Raw genomic sequence first — 14,090 nt, forward strand, 5'->3', positions numbered from 1 at the left:
TGTAGAACAGCTTTTTCAAAAACTTCTCACTGAAGTACGACTTTCAGTGGGTTGGCAGGATCATGTACTTGACAAAGAAGCCTTCCAGGGCTTGTTACAGCTTGAAGAGAAAAAAATACATGTGACAGATTACATGAATATGATATAAATATTTCAGAAGTTCTTTTGAAGCCCTTAGAAACAATTTCATTTCTTTTGTGGGAAGAATATTTAAGAAATGATGTGAAAAAAAAAGAAGTCACTAGAAAAAATTTTATGGTCTACAGAAAAAAAATGTGGGAGTGAGGAAGAGGGAAAAGTGAGAATGCTATGCAGCTGATGTGAAATGGGGAAAAATACTTCCCCCTCTCTCACCTCCCCAGTTTGCAGCACTGGATCCATCAAGCAAAATCATTCAGAAAAAGCATTTTATCAGGGAGAATCATGTCTCTTTGGAGCCAGAGGATGATGACTGCCTTCTTGTACCCCTGGGCTTGTAGATCTGGGCTGCCTGCAATAGACTGGGGGGTGTATATGTGTGAGAAAACAGACCCTTAAACTCAACTTTCTTGTATTTTGAGATCCTTAACATGCAAAAAAGTGGTTCCTTCTGTCTAGTGCCATATCCAAAAGCAGTCTGGGATCACGTGAGAAGCACCAGGAGGTAAGATCTGGTGTTAGTGAGATACCACACTGGTGCTTGACAGCATATACCCTATTTCCTGATCCACAGGAATGCCTGCACTCCCTCTCACAGCAAATATGCTTCTGTCTCTTAGCAATCTGTGCATCATTTGCACTGCAGCTAACTGGAACTGTTTCAAATTAATGATCTTTTATAAATGAAGGTGCAATTAGTACTGAATATGCAAAATGCTTAAAAGGTTGTTTATTGTGCCTAGTGCTTGACATTAATGCTTAGAATACAGGCAAATTCTTCCAACCATCCATTTTGAAACAGAGATCAAGCTTTGGCTTCCTTGTGAAACTCTTCACTGAGGTGAAGGGCACGAAAGGGGAAAAATTTACTGTCATAAAATGCAGATATCTTGCACTTTTTTCAGAATAGTTTAGCATGATTTTACACACAACTGACCCAATACATGCCCATTTTTGTCTTTGTAGAAAAGCATCTAATTTTTTTCAAATTTTAGGATCTACAGGGGTATGATTTGTGAGGAGTCACAAAAAAAAGCCACCCATTTGATCTGTGATTCTTAATGCCTCCTGGAAAGCAGAAAGCAGGATAAAGACAGAATAAGTACTGTGCACATGTATGCAAAGAAAATGCTCTTTAACACTCATTTTGGCTTTTTTTAGGTCTGTGAGATTAGATTCCAAATTTTCTAGTTTCTCATGTTTTTATTCCTTACAGTGCCTTTTAATTTGAAAGCTTTGCTTTAAGGCAAGATCAAACAGTTAATGTCTCAGTATGGAAATAATCAGTCTGTTGATAATTTAAAATGTTAAGGCAAAAGCCTATTGAGACTGTATGGTCACACTACAATACTGTGGAAGAATCCTCTCCTTAACACAACTTTAATTTTTAAAGCAGCTGTAAGACGTATGTGCATACTATCAACGTCTTCTCAAATGCATTTATTCTACTACTCCCACACAAAAGGTAGGGGAGGAGATCTTATTTAAAAACCATTACAAAGATACAACTATTGAATCCAGATTGCCACAGAAATCATTTAAGAAGGAAAACCACTGTCTCTCAACAATGAGATAATGCCATGGGGGATAGATGATTATCCATGAGATAATTTTGTTCCAGTGTATTCTAAATCTCAGCTGCTTTCCCTTCCAAACTTGGTACCTTGGGGTATGAGAACTTATTATAATTTATTCTCTAATATACATTCAAACCAAAACACTAGAGTATAAGCTATCATTTAAAAAAGGCACTTTTTTTTTTTTTTTTCCTCCCAGTCCTCCATGTTGGTAGGTTGCATATTTTCTAAGACAAAACTGAGAAGGTCTTTATAAAACAAGAACACTATAATGAAGTTGTAGTTCCCATCAGATTCTTATTTCTAGGGATGACAACTCACAATACTGAAGTAGCCTTGATGCTGCAAGTTGTCCTGGTTCTCCTTACTTAAGACGTAATTTAACAATCAGGCCAGGAGGCTTAAGATGATGATTAGGTCTCTGTATCACAAATAATAATTCAAAACACTAGGACCCTCTTGAATCTTCATAGAGTCTGGCATCAGTATTTTAAAACAGATTTATTTAAGGGTTTTTTTCTCTAGGGAGAAAAAGGATTTACCATGATATGATTTCACCATGATCTCAAAACTAATTGAGGAAAGGGGCAAGATTTTGCTGCCACAGACTAACGTGGTTACAGTTTGGAAACCTTCCTGTTTTCAGAGCACTTTGAGGAGGGAATATAAAATGCAGTCTGCCCTTTCTCTCAGACCTGGAGCTGTATTCAATGGCTGCAGACATTTTTGTTCTTTAACCCCCAACCTCTTTGTTCTTCAACCCCCAACTGAACCATGGGTGTGAATCTCACAAGCTGATGCAGAACTCTCGTTCTGCTTCAATTGGGTCACCTTTTCCGAGGAGGGCAAAGTGAATAGTTTTTCAAAATCCAGACACTGGGAGGGAGGAGGGGGAAGGAAAGGTGCAATGGATTATGCAGTCTCTGTTTATTTGCAAATTCTGATGGGTGGCTTGTGTCCCCTTGGCACAAATTAGCGCTGGAAAATGGAGGCCCAGGGCAATTCTGCTGGCTTCAGCCATTACCTCTAACTGCAAGACATGAACCCAATGTCCTAGCTGAGTTACTTTAAGCAAGCTGGGCTGTCATTCCTTCCTTGAGAATATTCCCACTGGCTAATGAGCTGTAGGTAAAAGCTTGGTTATTTTATCCACATCTGCTTTAGCAACAAGTATAAAGTTGTTACCTCTAGATGTGCACTAAAAATACTTGGTTTACAACAAAAAACCCCCCAGTACTATCACAAAAATAAAAAAGAAAATCCCCAACCCACCCCTCCAATAAAACCAAAACTAAATCAGAAAACTAAGAGCATGGAAATACTCTGAACAAAGCTCAGCTTCATGAAAATCTACCTGTCAAGTTTATGTGCACAATATCCTTTATTAGAAAATTCTTGTAGGCAGTGCTTGATAGATGGTATGTAGGGAAGATCAACAACAACCTACTGTTTTTCTTCTTTCTTCTTTTTTTGTTTTTTGTAGTATTTAACAGCATACAGCACAAGACTGCCATGGAAGTATGGGCTACTGAGGAGAAGATATTTTATCAGTAGAGGCAGCACAACTGTTAGTTCCTGCAGAATTTATTCTATGCTCTTATTTGACTCTTGATGTCCTTACAAAACTATTTTTCCTTGACTTAAATCTCTCCCATACTGAAGTACCAACATTGACTGAAACCTAAAATCACAATACAAGCAGCTATTTTCTTCCCTGTGAAGCAGTAATAAGGCTTTGCTGTAACTTAAGTGGAAAAAAATCAGAATGTTTTTATAAAAGATTTGGAAAAGGCAGTTTTGGTTTCCTTTATCAACTATTTTTTCTTATTTACTTTGAAGGTTGTTTCTGCACAGTTCTGAGAGAGATGGGTCTTTACAGAGGCCAGCAAATCAATGTTCAGGGGCAGAGGAGGAGCTATGAAATTAGAGGATGCATTTTGTGAAGACTTGTATGAAACTTGCAGTTCAGGGCCATGCTATTATAAGGGTAATATAAAAGGTTGTACTGTTTTATCTCTCTTCCATCCACAGAAATGTGTGTACATAAATAGCTATCTGCAGGCACTGGAAATAGCAAGCAGCTGAGTTGTGATGACAGTGACCTTTTTCACCAAAAATCATAGTTAAAAACACAGTGCAGTCTGGGAGAGGGTTTTAAGAGATTTACCATCTCAAAAAGATGACAGCAAGGTAGCTCAATCAATTTTATGATTTGAGATCTACAGGTCGAACTTTTAAGTGTACCAATATGTTTCTTTTACTACCGGAGTGCTGAAATGCTCTGAAACTTTCAAGACTTGCCTCTTTTAGTATTCATGTTGCTATCTTTATTGCGTGATAATACAGTTTGACAAAGCAAAGTCCAAAAACTGGTGTAACTGATGCTACAATAATGGTGCACTCTGTTGCATATGTGATGCTACAGTTATGGCTCCAGGGAGACAAGCCCTTTGTCCTGCCACCAGAGGTGGCATATTATTTACTAATACACCAGCATTTGGAAAAGTTCCACTGCCAGCTGCTTATGTAAAATGACCTGTACAGACAGGACAGTAATGGGTTATCAGTATGCTACACTAATTAAATTATTTGCTTTTAGTGTTTTGGAAACTAGCAGCATCCTTCCACTAAGGAATGTGGTGCATAGCTCACAAATTATTTGTCTTGTCCTCTCTCTTAGAATTAAGTTGTGGAAGGGATGGAAGGAAAAGCTTAACTTTCTCCAACTGTTTATAAACTTCTGCAAGACAAGAAAAGCTACAACCATAAGTTAAAATAATATATTTCTCTTTTTATATTGGTGTTTTAGAATACATAAGGCAACTGATTTAAAAACATTTTCTCCAAGAAATCCGATCTGAATGCTGAACCCTATGTGATCACAGGGAACAGATTCAAGTGAAAAGTGGTACATGCAGGAGATCCTTCAGAGGAGCGCTGAGAGTCCCATGAGGTGTGGTTCATTTGGTTTTTGGCTGTGAGGCAATGTACAGTGCTACCAGACAGTAGAAAGTCCCTCCTATTGTCAGAGCCATCGTGGTCCGATAGAGCATCCTATCTGGATATCCTCGCTTCAGATGTACTGGCAGCCCATCTGATCTCTGTGGGAAGAGTTCAAGGAGAAAACAAGCAAAAAAGAAATTAACACCCATACTGAGGTCATTAAGGAATAAGCCACCTTAGGTAAATTAAGAGACTTCCAAGAGGGAAACCTCCTGATAAATAGGCTCACTACAACCAAGTGTATTGTGTGGGTTTTGTCTAGCAAGACAAATGCAAAGGCAAGTTAATTTTGTTAGCCAAAGCTGTTAAGTGCAAGCAGAAAGAATGTATCTTGAAATAGTTCTCAAAAGGACCTGGATGGGGAAAAGTGTCACTAACAACAGAATGTGAAAAGATATGTATAAAAAATTATTCACCAAGTCAGACTGACACACTCCAAATGGAAGTAGCACGTAAGAAAGAAAAGGGAACATTATATAAAGCACATTCTTGACACCTAAAAAAGAGCTTAACTAATTTGTTTTAAGAAAAGCCCTACATTTAGAAATTCCATAGCTAACAAACTGGCTTTGAAAACTTTACTGTGCTGCTCTTATACTGCACTATAAACAGCTTCAGCAACATTTAAATCATTATATACAAAACAGAAACTATTTGCTTTGTTCCTCCCCAACTGCTTTAAGGTACACACTTGGATTCCCAGAGAGAAAGTGTTTCCAATAGTCAAATAATACAACAACCAATTTCTGAAGTCAGCAAAAAGGCATTGTTACTGCATTTATCCACTTTCTGTATCTATCTCCTACACAAGGCATATACAGTACTGTATATGCCTTGTATAGGAGATGAAGTGTACCACTTTGTAGTACAGTGTACAAGTACACAGGTTATACTGTATGTGATAGTTTCTTGATTAGACTTCTCAGAATTTAGGTATTGTAGAATGCCAGAAGTAGTTAGCTATGCTAAAATAAGGACAGATATGTCCCACTTTCTAGTGTTCTTTAAGTTAGTCTCAAAGTTATCATTACCTGGAAGACTCTCTGTAGGTCTGGCACCTTGTTTGTACCCAAGAAAGTGTCAGCTGTTGATAAACCCGAAGCAGGTTTACTTGTCCCAAAAATCGGATGTGGGCCTCGGGATTCAATGGGAACTAATGATTTGAGTCCCTGCATAAATAAAGATTAAAATATCAAGGTATATCACGCTTCCAAACATACCAACTGTCACATTAGGCAGGCACATTGCCAGTCATTACAAGGATACATTACAAAGAGTATTTATCTGGTGTGAAGACTGGTAACACATTGTTGGCCCACTGATAGCTCAGTGACAACTTGGAGTCAGAGCTTAGTAAGGAAAATAGCAACCTCCTTTCCAATCTCCTCATGTCATGATTTTATAGCTGGTTTTTTTCTGTGCTGGTACTTGGTCCAAATTACTGCTTGTATTTTGCACACAGACTATTTAGGACTCTCTCTGAGCAGTAGGATTAGAATCAATGATCCCTGATTCTAGGGTCAGAGTGAGGAATGAGCTCTACCTCCTCAATGCTGCAAGCAGTAGCCATAAATAACTGGGCCTTGAATAATTTGAATGTATAGTTTGGGGATTCAAAAAAAAAAAAAAAAAAAAAAAGATGAGGATCATTTGGGTCAGTGCTGCTCAGAGACCCTGATATGGTGGCTATTTTGTACAGGTGTAACTACATCCTATAGGTGTAGTTACAACCCTCAGATGTTGCTCCCTACACCTCCACGTACTCCCCATGAGCAGCACAGCTCAACTTCCTCTTGGTTCACAAGGTTGTACTCTACATTTGCCATAGCTAGAAACTATGTAATTCAGTTCTGTGATTAAGGGAACAAAGTCACAGCCAACATGACGTGGCTTTATTACTTTATCCTTGTCTTTATTACTGTAGTTGGATTTAGCAGTTATGTCTGGACATGCAGCAGTGATGTTTTACATTGTGGCTCTCAAAACGGCTGCAATTTTTTTTTCTTAACTTGTCACAGAAATTAAAAGCATTTTACATTTAGTTTAATGCAACAGGTTTTTATTACAAACAGAACCAGCCACGGGTTAAGTTAAGACTGCACTGAAATTCTTGTTTTTGTTCAAAGGACTAGTTGATGCATTTTGCATTGAAGAGAACTGTCTGACAGTATTTGGAGCTGGAAGCAGACTGGCACTTTTTCTTTTGTGCCAGTCATAGACCAGACATGTTTTCCTTATGCAAATTCTCTGCTACAACAGGCATCTTTAGCAGAAAAAACAGGTTTCTCAGCTTCCCAAATAGTGGAATGGTCATCAGTGCTATACCCTGTAGATGTGGGCTCAGCTTCCCACTCTTCTAGTGCCTGACTGAATATTAGAATCCACTTGTGACCTTTCTGGTTATGTTTTGAAAGGCAGTAGCAAAACTGAATTTCTTGGTATATTCAATAACTAATGGCTTGCACAGAAGGTAAGCATTGCTGAATTATTTAAGACCAGTGACCAGTTCTGGCCACAGTGCTATGAAGGAAACATCTAGGGAACTATTATTAGCCAGGGGAAGTTACTAACTATATATTCAAGGCTACATCAAAGAAAGCAGTATTTTTTTCTACAGGGACTTTAAGTAGCTTATTAGATTCGCCTTTAAAAAGTTGGTGATTTGACAGAAATACCTATAGAAGAGATGTTTATACTAAATATGCAGGTGACTTCTTTTCCAAAGCTTTTCTTGCCCTCTTGATTGTTAGTATCGTAGTAAATGTGAAAATGCACATCATTCCTGTGCCTTAGTTTCCAGTTCTGAATCTCCCTTTTGCCTTCCTAAGAGCCCAGTGTTTTCAGGAGCAGTGCCATCTAATAAATTCAATACTTAGTCAATCAACAACTGTAGGTTATCACATACTTTTTCAGCTTTTAGAAATATATTCCTGTTCACATAGTTGTAAGATTCCCTTCTGCAGGAGCCATAGCAGAGTCAGACCTAATTTAAGTGATGAACTTCATTGTGAAATCAAATGGAACCAGTTCAGAAAACTCATCTAATCATCAATATACTGGTGTAAATTACTTCCAAAGCAGCATGGCTTAAGAACATCACATAGCAATTTAAATAGAAATATTAATATGGTTCCCTGGCTTTGGGAAAGAGTACAACAAAACACATGCTGCAGAAGGGAGACAGTTCAGTTTGCTTAACCCAGACACTGCATTAATTAGGGTTCCTCACCAATGTAGAACTTCACTCCAACCCCAACCAAGCTCAGTTAAATCAGTGCAAATGCGTGGCTGTTCCAACTTGGTACTTGCCTGTGGTTATTAAGAGAAAGTGGCAAGTGCTCACTCACACCCAGCTTACTAAGCTTAGCATGGCTGAGGACAAATCCACAGTGTAATGTAAAGGCTGAATTTCACTGCAGAAAATCTTTAAATAAGAACTGACACACCTTAAATGACCCTTGGTCACTGTATTTAACATCACTAAAACCATGGGTTTATTTAATGACATCTCTACACTCAGGATAGTACTGATGAATTAATACTACACATTTGACCTATGCTTCATTTAAAAAATAGTTAATAATTGATAATTCCTCCTCTGACATTAAGGTGCTAATCTTTTATTTTTAATCACTATAGCATGATTTTTTCCAAGTCTTGGACAAAGTACAGCAGATGTAATTATGTAGTATGACTCTTCTACAGTTATGCAGAAGAGTTGATATCAGTTGATTTCATCAGCATGCTACAGCAGTGACTTTTTCAAATGCTGAAGTCCTCAATGAAAGGTCAAGACATGTAGCTAATCCAAAAGAACAAACAGAATTCTCTGCCTACCCTCCTGTAGAGTGTGCTTGTTTTCCTGTCAGAGGTCTGAAGATCTCAGGACCCAATGTATCTGTTGTTGGCCATCAGGCTCAAAGTTAAAACAAATTTACACCTTGCTAGTATGAATTTGCAAGTTAGATTTATATTTCCCTGACAGCAACAACAGTTTAAGGATTTGGAGCATAATTTAATGGACAGAGCTCTTAAGTTTTTAAATGTCAGGGGAGTTGCTCAAACAGATGGGAGAATGAGAGCGAAAATGGAGGTAAGGGACAAAGGGAATGGGGAAGTTACTCTGAGAATCACTATTTCAGAACATGCATTGAAATAACTTTTATGAACCTACTGAACCTATTCTAAACTAAGTAGCAGGTCTTTCACACCTCGCTGCCTAAAATTAAATATATTTGTTATCACTAACACTAAAATCCAGTGACAGTGTTTTTGTGTATGTATTAAGTATTATCTAGGGCATAAAAGTTACATCTTTTAGATTGTCAACAAACTCTGAGCAATCCATATAGGCTAAAATCAGAACATCTGTGGCTCATGGAGGCTTTAAATAGCTGCAAGCAAAATAAGTTGTATCAAGTGAAGATACTGTAGTACAAGTACATTTCTTCTAGCATAAAGTCCAGTAGAAGAATTAGTGAAAAGCTCATGTATTTGCTCTCATCTAAGACCATTTGAAACTGGTCCCAGTGCTTGTACTTTAAACATAAGCTCTTTGAATTAATATTTTATTGAATTTGTAATGGTTATGGCAGTCATTATACTCCTAAATATGAGGACTAGTTTCGAAACTATTTCACTCCTCAACTAGCTAAGGAAGTTCCCATTTATTCAAACAAGATAAATTGTTCAGAGTTCTTTATACAACTTTGTTAAATGCAAAATTAAGTCTTCTAAGCCTGCTAAGTCTGAGATGGAAAGAACAATATAGATTTCAAATTCAAGAGATTTTTTTGTTAATATAAGCTGTTAGTTATGTTACTGTCAGCAAAGTAAGTTCTAAAATCCATTTAGACTGATATTTTGCAATCCCACAGTAAGTTTAAACCTGCAGCAAAACAATACTCTATTGGAAAGAGAACAAAGAGAATTATTATAAAATATGCAAATTTTACCAAGAAGGATTTGAATGGCAGATGTCTTCATTTTTCCAGAAACATCAAAATAAATAGAAGCATAAAAGGCAAACCACTTTACATGCTGAGCTATAGTTTTAATAAATGGAGCAATGAAATCAATAGGAAAAAATTCACTTTGTTTTGGACTTAACACCTTAACACTCATGGGATTACCCTGATATTTCAATTGCTGTTTATTGAAAACATTTTTAGCAGACTGATGCATATAAATGTGTGACCTGGGAATTCAGTCAAACTTACAGGCAGGAAAAAAAAAGGAAATTCTACAAAAAAGCTGGCGTAATAACATCACAAAAAGAGACTGAAACTTACTTTTAAAAATGTAACTTCCAGAAACGAGGTTCTTTACTGTTTAGGCTTGAAGCCTTCCCCATTCCTCCCCCAAGTCTTTGCTCTCCACTACATAAATGAAATATCAATGTTTATTCTCTGAACGTAACTTTTTCTAGAGAGGTAAGAAGTGCCTCAATCACTGCAGTAGTGCTGGATATATTGCTACTGTATAATTCCTATACATACTAGAGCATTATTTATTCTGCTGTCTTCCATTTCTTGCACCCCTGACCCCCAACAGCTATCCAGGAAGCCTTCCAAAGTGATGGGGAAAGATGAGGACAAAAAACTGCCATATTAGAAACTCTGTGACCTCAATGTTTGTTTAAGATTCTAGGGAATTCAGGATGGAAGGGCCCTCTAGTGCTCTTTAGTTCAGAGCACGGAGACACCAGGTTCCTGTGGGTTCCATCTGGCCTGGCCTTGAAAGCCCCTGAGGACACAGTGCACAACCTCCCTCGGGCTGCTGCTCCATTGCCTGACTCTTCCCACCACTAACATATTTTTCCTCCTGTCCAGCCTGAACTTCCCTTCTTGCAGTTTATGTCTGGTGTCTTCTGCCTTCCCGTCATGGACCACTCTGCAAAGCCTGGCTCCATCTTGCTAACCTCAGCTGGCCGCTGATCTTTGCTGAACTTGCTCCAGTTGCCATTCCCAGAGCAGGTGCTCCACAGGTGGACACAGCACCTCCATGTGCTGCAGTAAGTGCTGAGCAGGGGAGAGTGCTGTTTTCCTCTATCAACAGCTCAGGGTGATACAGCCAGGAGGCTGCTGGCTTCCTGCCTGGCAGTACCTCCAGAGCTCCAGCACAAAGCTGCTGCCACCCCATAACCTTGCAGGGGCTCTTCCTTCCTGCACAAGCAACTGTGCCTTTTTTCTGTCATGGAAGTTCACAGCATTCCTGTCAGATCCTTCCCACACTCTGGATAAGTCCCTCTGAATGGCAACTCTACTTCAAATGTTTTGGGGCCACTCCCTTGGTGATTTGTGTAAACTCTACAAGAGTGCACTCTATTGCCTGCTCCCAGGAATGGATGTAAGTCCTGCAGTAACCTGCAGCCTTCCCCTTGTTAGGAGCACCCTGGCACAGCATGAACCTTTAACCACTGTACTCAGCCTGATCATCAAGCTCTCTTGGCTTCAAAAAAAATTTAAAATGAAAAAGTTGTGTAGTTGTCCTGGACCCCTTGAAATAATCTGACATTTTACAGCTGCTTCATGTACAATGTTCTTGCTTGCAAAAGATGACTGGATTTTCCAAGTAAAACTCTCACAGTCAAGGATATCCAGGGAAGCAGGAGTGTAAAGTAGGTTCTAACAGAATTAACAGGCTAAGAATGAAATAGAGCTGTATATCACAGTACACATCAGTCTACAAGAATGCAGTGATTTTAACTAATTTCAGTTGCTTTTTATTAATGAATTTATTGGGAAGAAGACGAACTATAACTTTGATTTCATTTGTGTGTATGAACCTCTATCTACTTTTTTTTTTTTTTCTAAAGACTTGTGTTGTTTAATCAGATGTTTGCTCTTTGGATGCGGTTCTTTGAAAGGCTGACATTTTAAAAATCATTCTTATAACTTTTCAACCTCTAGTTGTAGGGGACTGCTTGTTTTAAGCTGTAAGAATTTACTTTTTTCAAACTTTACTCAGAAAATTGGACATGGTGTAACAACCATGCTGCTTTTGTCCCATGATAAAATCACATCACAAATCTTCCTCATATTACTAAGGAATTTATGCTGATGTATAGAAAAGGAAACAATTTCTGTGATTTATTTTCACCAATATCCAACTCTCCATATCTTGAAATGACTGGGGTTCATTCTCCCCCCACTCAGACTTGCTTTTCTCCTGAAGAATTAACCAGGTGCCTTCACTATGCAGTGTGAAAAGCATAAGCTGATTTAATGCCATCAGTGACCTCTATACACTTATTTACTGAGCTGGCATCATACAGAGGAGAGGTGAGTTTCCATTTTGCTTTTAACAAACTTTTATGGATTTGTATCCTTCCTGGAAAGGGTTTTAATGCTTTTTGTAATTGGGGCTTTTGTTGCATGCATGGACCAGAGAGACCAGAGATCAGTGCTGTCCCCATTTGGCAGCTGCAAGTTACAGTACAACGCCCAGTTTTGGGACCCTCATTTCAGAAAGGACATTGAGGTGCTGGAATGCATCCAGAGAAGGGCAATGGAGCTGGGGAAGGGTCTGGGGCACAACTCTTATAAGGACGGAGGTGTTTAGCCTGGAGAAAAGGAGGCTCAGGGGTCACCTTGTCACTCTCCTCAACTCAGTGTAGCCAGGTGGGGATCAGTGTCTTCTCCCAAGCAACTACAAGACAGGATGAGAGGAAATGGCCTCAAGCTGCGCCAGGGGGAGTCTAGGTTGGACATCAGGAGGAATTTCTTCACAGAAAAGGAAATCAATTATAGAGACAGGCTGCGCAGGAAGGTGGTGGAGTCGCCGTCCCCGGAGGGGTTTAAGGAAAGCCTGGAGGCAGCACTCGGTGCCCTGGTCCAGCTGACACAGAGGTGCCCGGCCACAGGCTGCACTCGATGATCGCCGAGGTCTTTTCCTGCCTAACTGCGATTCTGTGATTTTAAAACCCCGCCAGGCACCGCTCGACTCTGGAACAGTCCTCTGTTTTGAAAGCGCGTTAATTTCCCGCTCTAACCCCCGGCACATCCCAAAGCTGCTCAAGGGCTCCGGGCAGAGCCGCGCCCCGTCCCGCCCAAGGTCACGCCGGGGGCCGGTACGTTCCGTGCCCGAGGGGGCGGCCGATCCCTCCCCGGCTCACCGAGCGCCCGCGGTGCCGCGGCCCCGCCCGGGTGCGGGCTGTTACCTGTGGGGTGTAGGCGGCGGCCGCCGTGGCCCCGACGAGGCGCTGCGTGAAGCCGCTGAACTTGTAGTACATGGTGGGCCGGGCCCGGCACCGGCTGCGACGGCTCGGCCGAAAGGACGCGCCGCGCCCCCCGCCGGCTCTTTGCGACGCCGGAACGCTCGAGGACCCCCACCGGCTCGCGGACGACTCACAAGGACGCCTGAGTGGAAACGAGCGGAAAGAATGAGACTAGAAAAAAAAAGAAAGGTCAAAAAATACAGTAGTCTGCACCAAAGTAGTGTAAGTGCGCCTCTCTCAAGCACGCCCGCTGCTAGCAGAAAAACGAGACCGGCGGCAACTTTCAGTCAGGCAGAAAAGGTGAGGCCCCTGAGGGGCGGGGGCCGGCGGGAGGGACGGCCGGGGCGGGAGGCAAACCCGTCGTGGGCGTGGTGGAGAGGGCGTGGCTAGTAACAGCCAATCGGCGCGGGCAGAATGCGAGGTCCCGCCCACACCGGGTGCCGGGGCGGGGCGAGAGCGCGCGGGGCTGTGGCCCTCACACGGCCCCGCCCCCCCAGCCCGCCCGTGGCCCCGCCCGTGGCCCCGCCCGGTGCCGCCCCTTCCTTATTTCTATCACTCTTTCTGTGAGGAAATTCCAACCCAAACCTCCCCAGGTGCTGTTTGAGGTAACTTCCTCTCATCCTCACAAACAGCATCAAGGGAAATACGAGTTTTCCACGGAAAGGGCGATAAAGTATTGGAATGGCCTGGCCAGAGAAGTGATGGAGTCGCTATCCCCGGATGTGTTTAAAAAAAGACTGGATGGGGCACTCAGTGCCATGGTTTAGTGGAGGTGTCAGGGCTGGGTTGTACTCTATGATCTTGAAGGTCTCTGCCAACCTACACATTCTGTGAATCCTGCCTCTGGTTGCCTGGGAGAGATGGCCGACCCCCACCTGGCTACAGCCCTCTTCAGGCAGTTGTAGAGTCAAGGTCACCCCTGAGCCTCTCTTTTTTCTCCCTAAGCAGCCCCTTCTCCCGCAGCTGCTCTCACAGGATTTGTGCTCCAGACCCTTCTCCAGCTCCATTGCCCTTCTCTGGACACACCCTAGCACCTCCGTGTCCTTCCTGAATTGAGAGGCCCAAACTAGACACAGGACTCAATGTGTGGCTTCACCAGTGCAGGGGAAGAATCACTTTCCTGGTCCTGCTGGTGACACTATTGCTGATACAGG

The 14,090-nt window shown here is 41.3% G+C and overlaps 1 protein-coding gene across 2 annotated transcripts; it reads right to left on the reverse strand.

Annotated features, from left to right (window-relative positions):
• Window positions 1–4,481: 4,481 nt before the first annotated feature.
• Window positions 4,482–13,032, reverse strand: COX7A2L (cytochrome c oxidase subunit 7A2 like). Of its 2 annotated transcripts, XM_083857083.1 has the most exons (3): window positions 12,880–13,032; window positions 5,750–5,887; window positions 4,482–4,816 (listed from the first exon to the last, which is right to left on the reverse strand). In XM_083857083.1, the coding sequence occupies exons 1-3, from the start codon at window positions 12,949–12,951 to the stop codon at window positions 4,676–4,678; spliced, it is 351 nt and encodes a 116-aa protein (XP_083713209.1). In that variant the 5' UTR covers window positions 12,952–13,032; the 3' UTR covers window positions 4,482–4,675. The 2 variants fall into 2 exon arrangements, with proteins under 2 accessions (XP_083713209.1, XP_083713210.1); XM_083857084.1 differs by lacking the exon at window positions 5,750–5,887 and having other exon boundaries at window positions 12,880–13,027.
• Window positions 13,033–14,090: the final 1,058 nt, after the last annotated feature.

This window comes from Zosterops lateralis, assembly GCF_965231275.1.
Source record: "Zosterops lateralis genome assembly, chromosome: 3".
NCBI lineage: Eukaryota > Metazoa > Chordata > Aves > Passeriformes > Zosteropidae > Zosterops > Zosterops lateralis.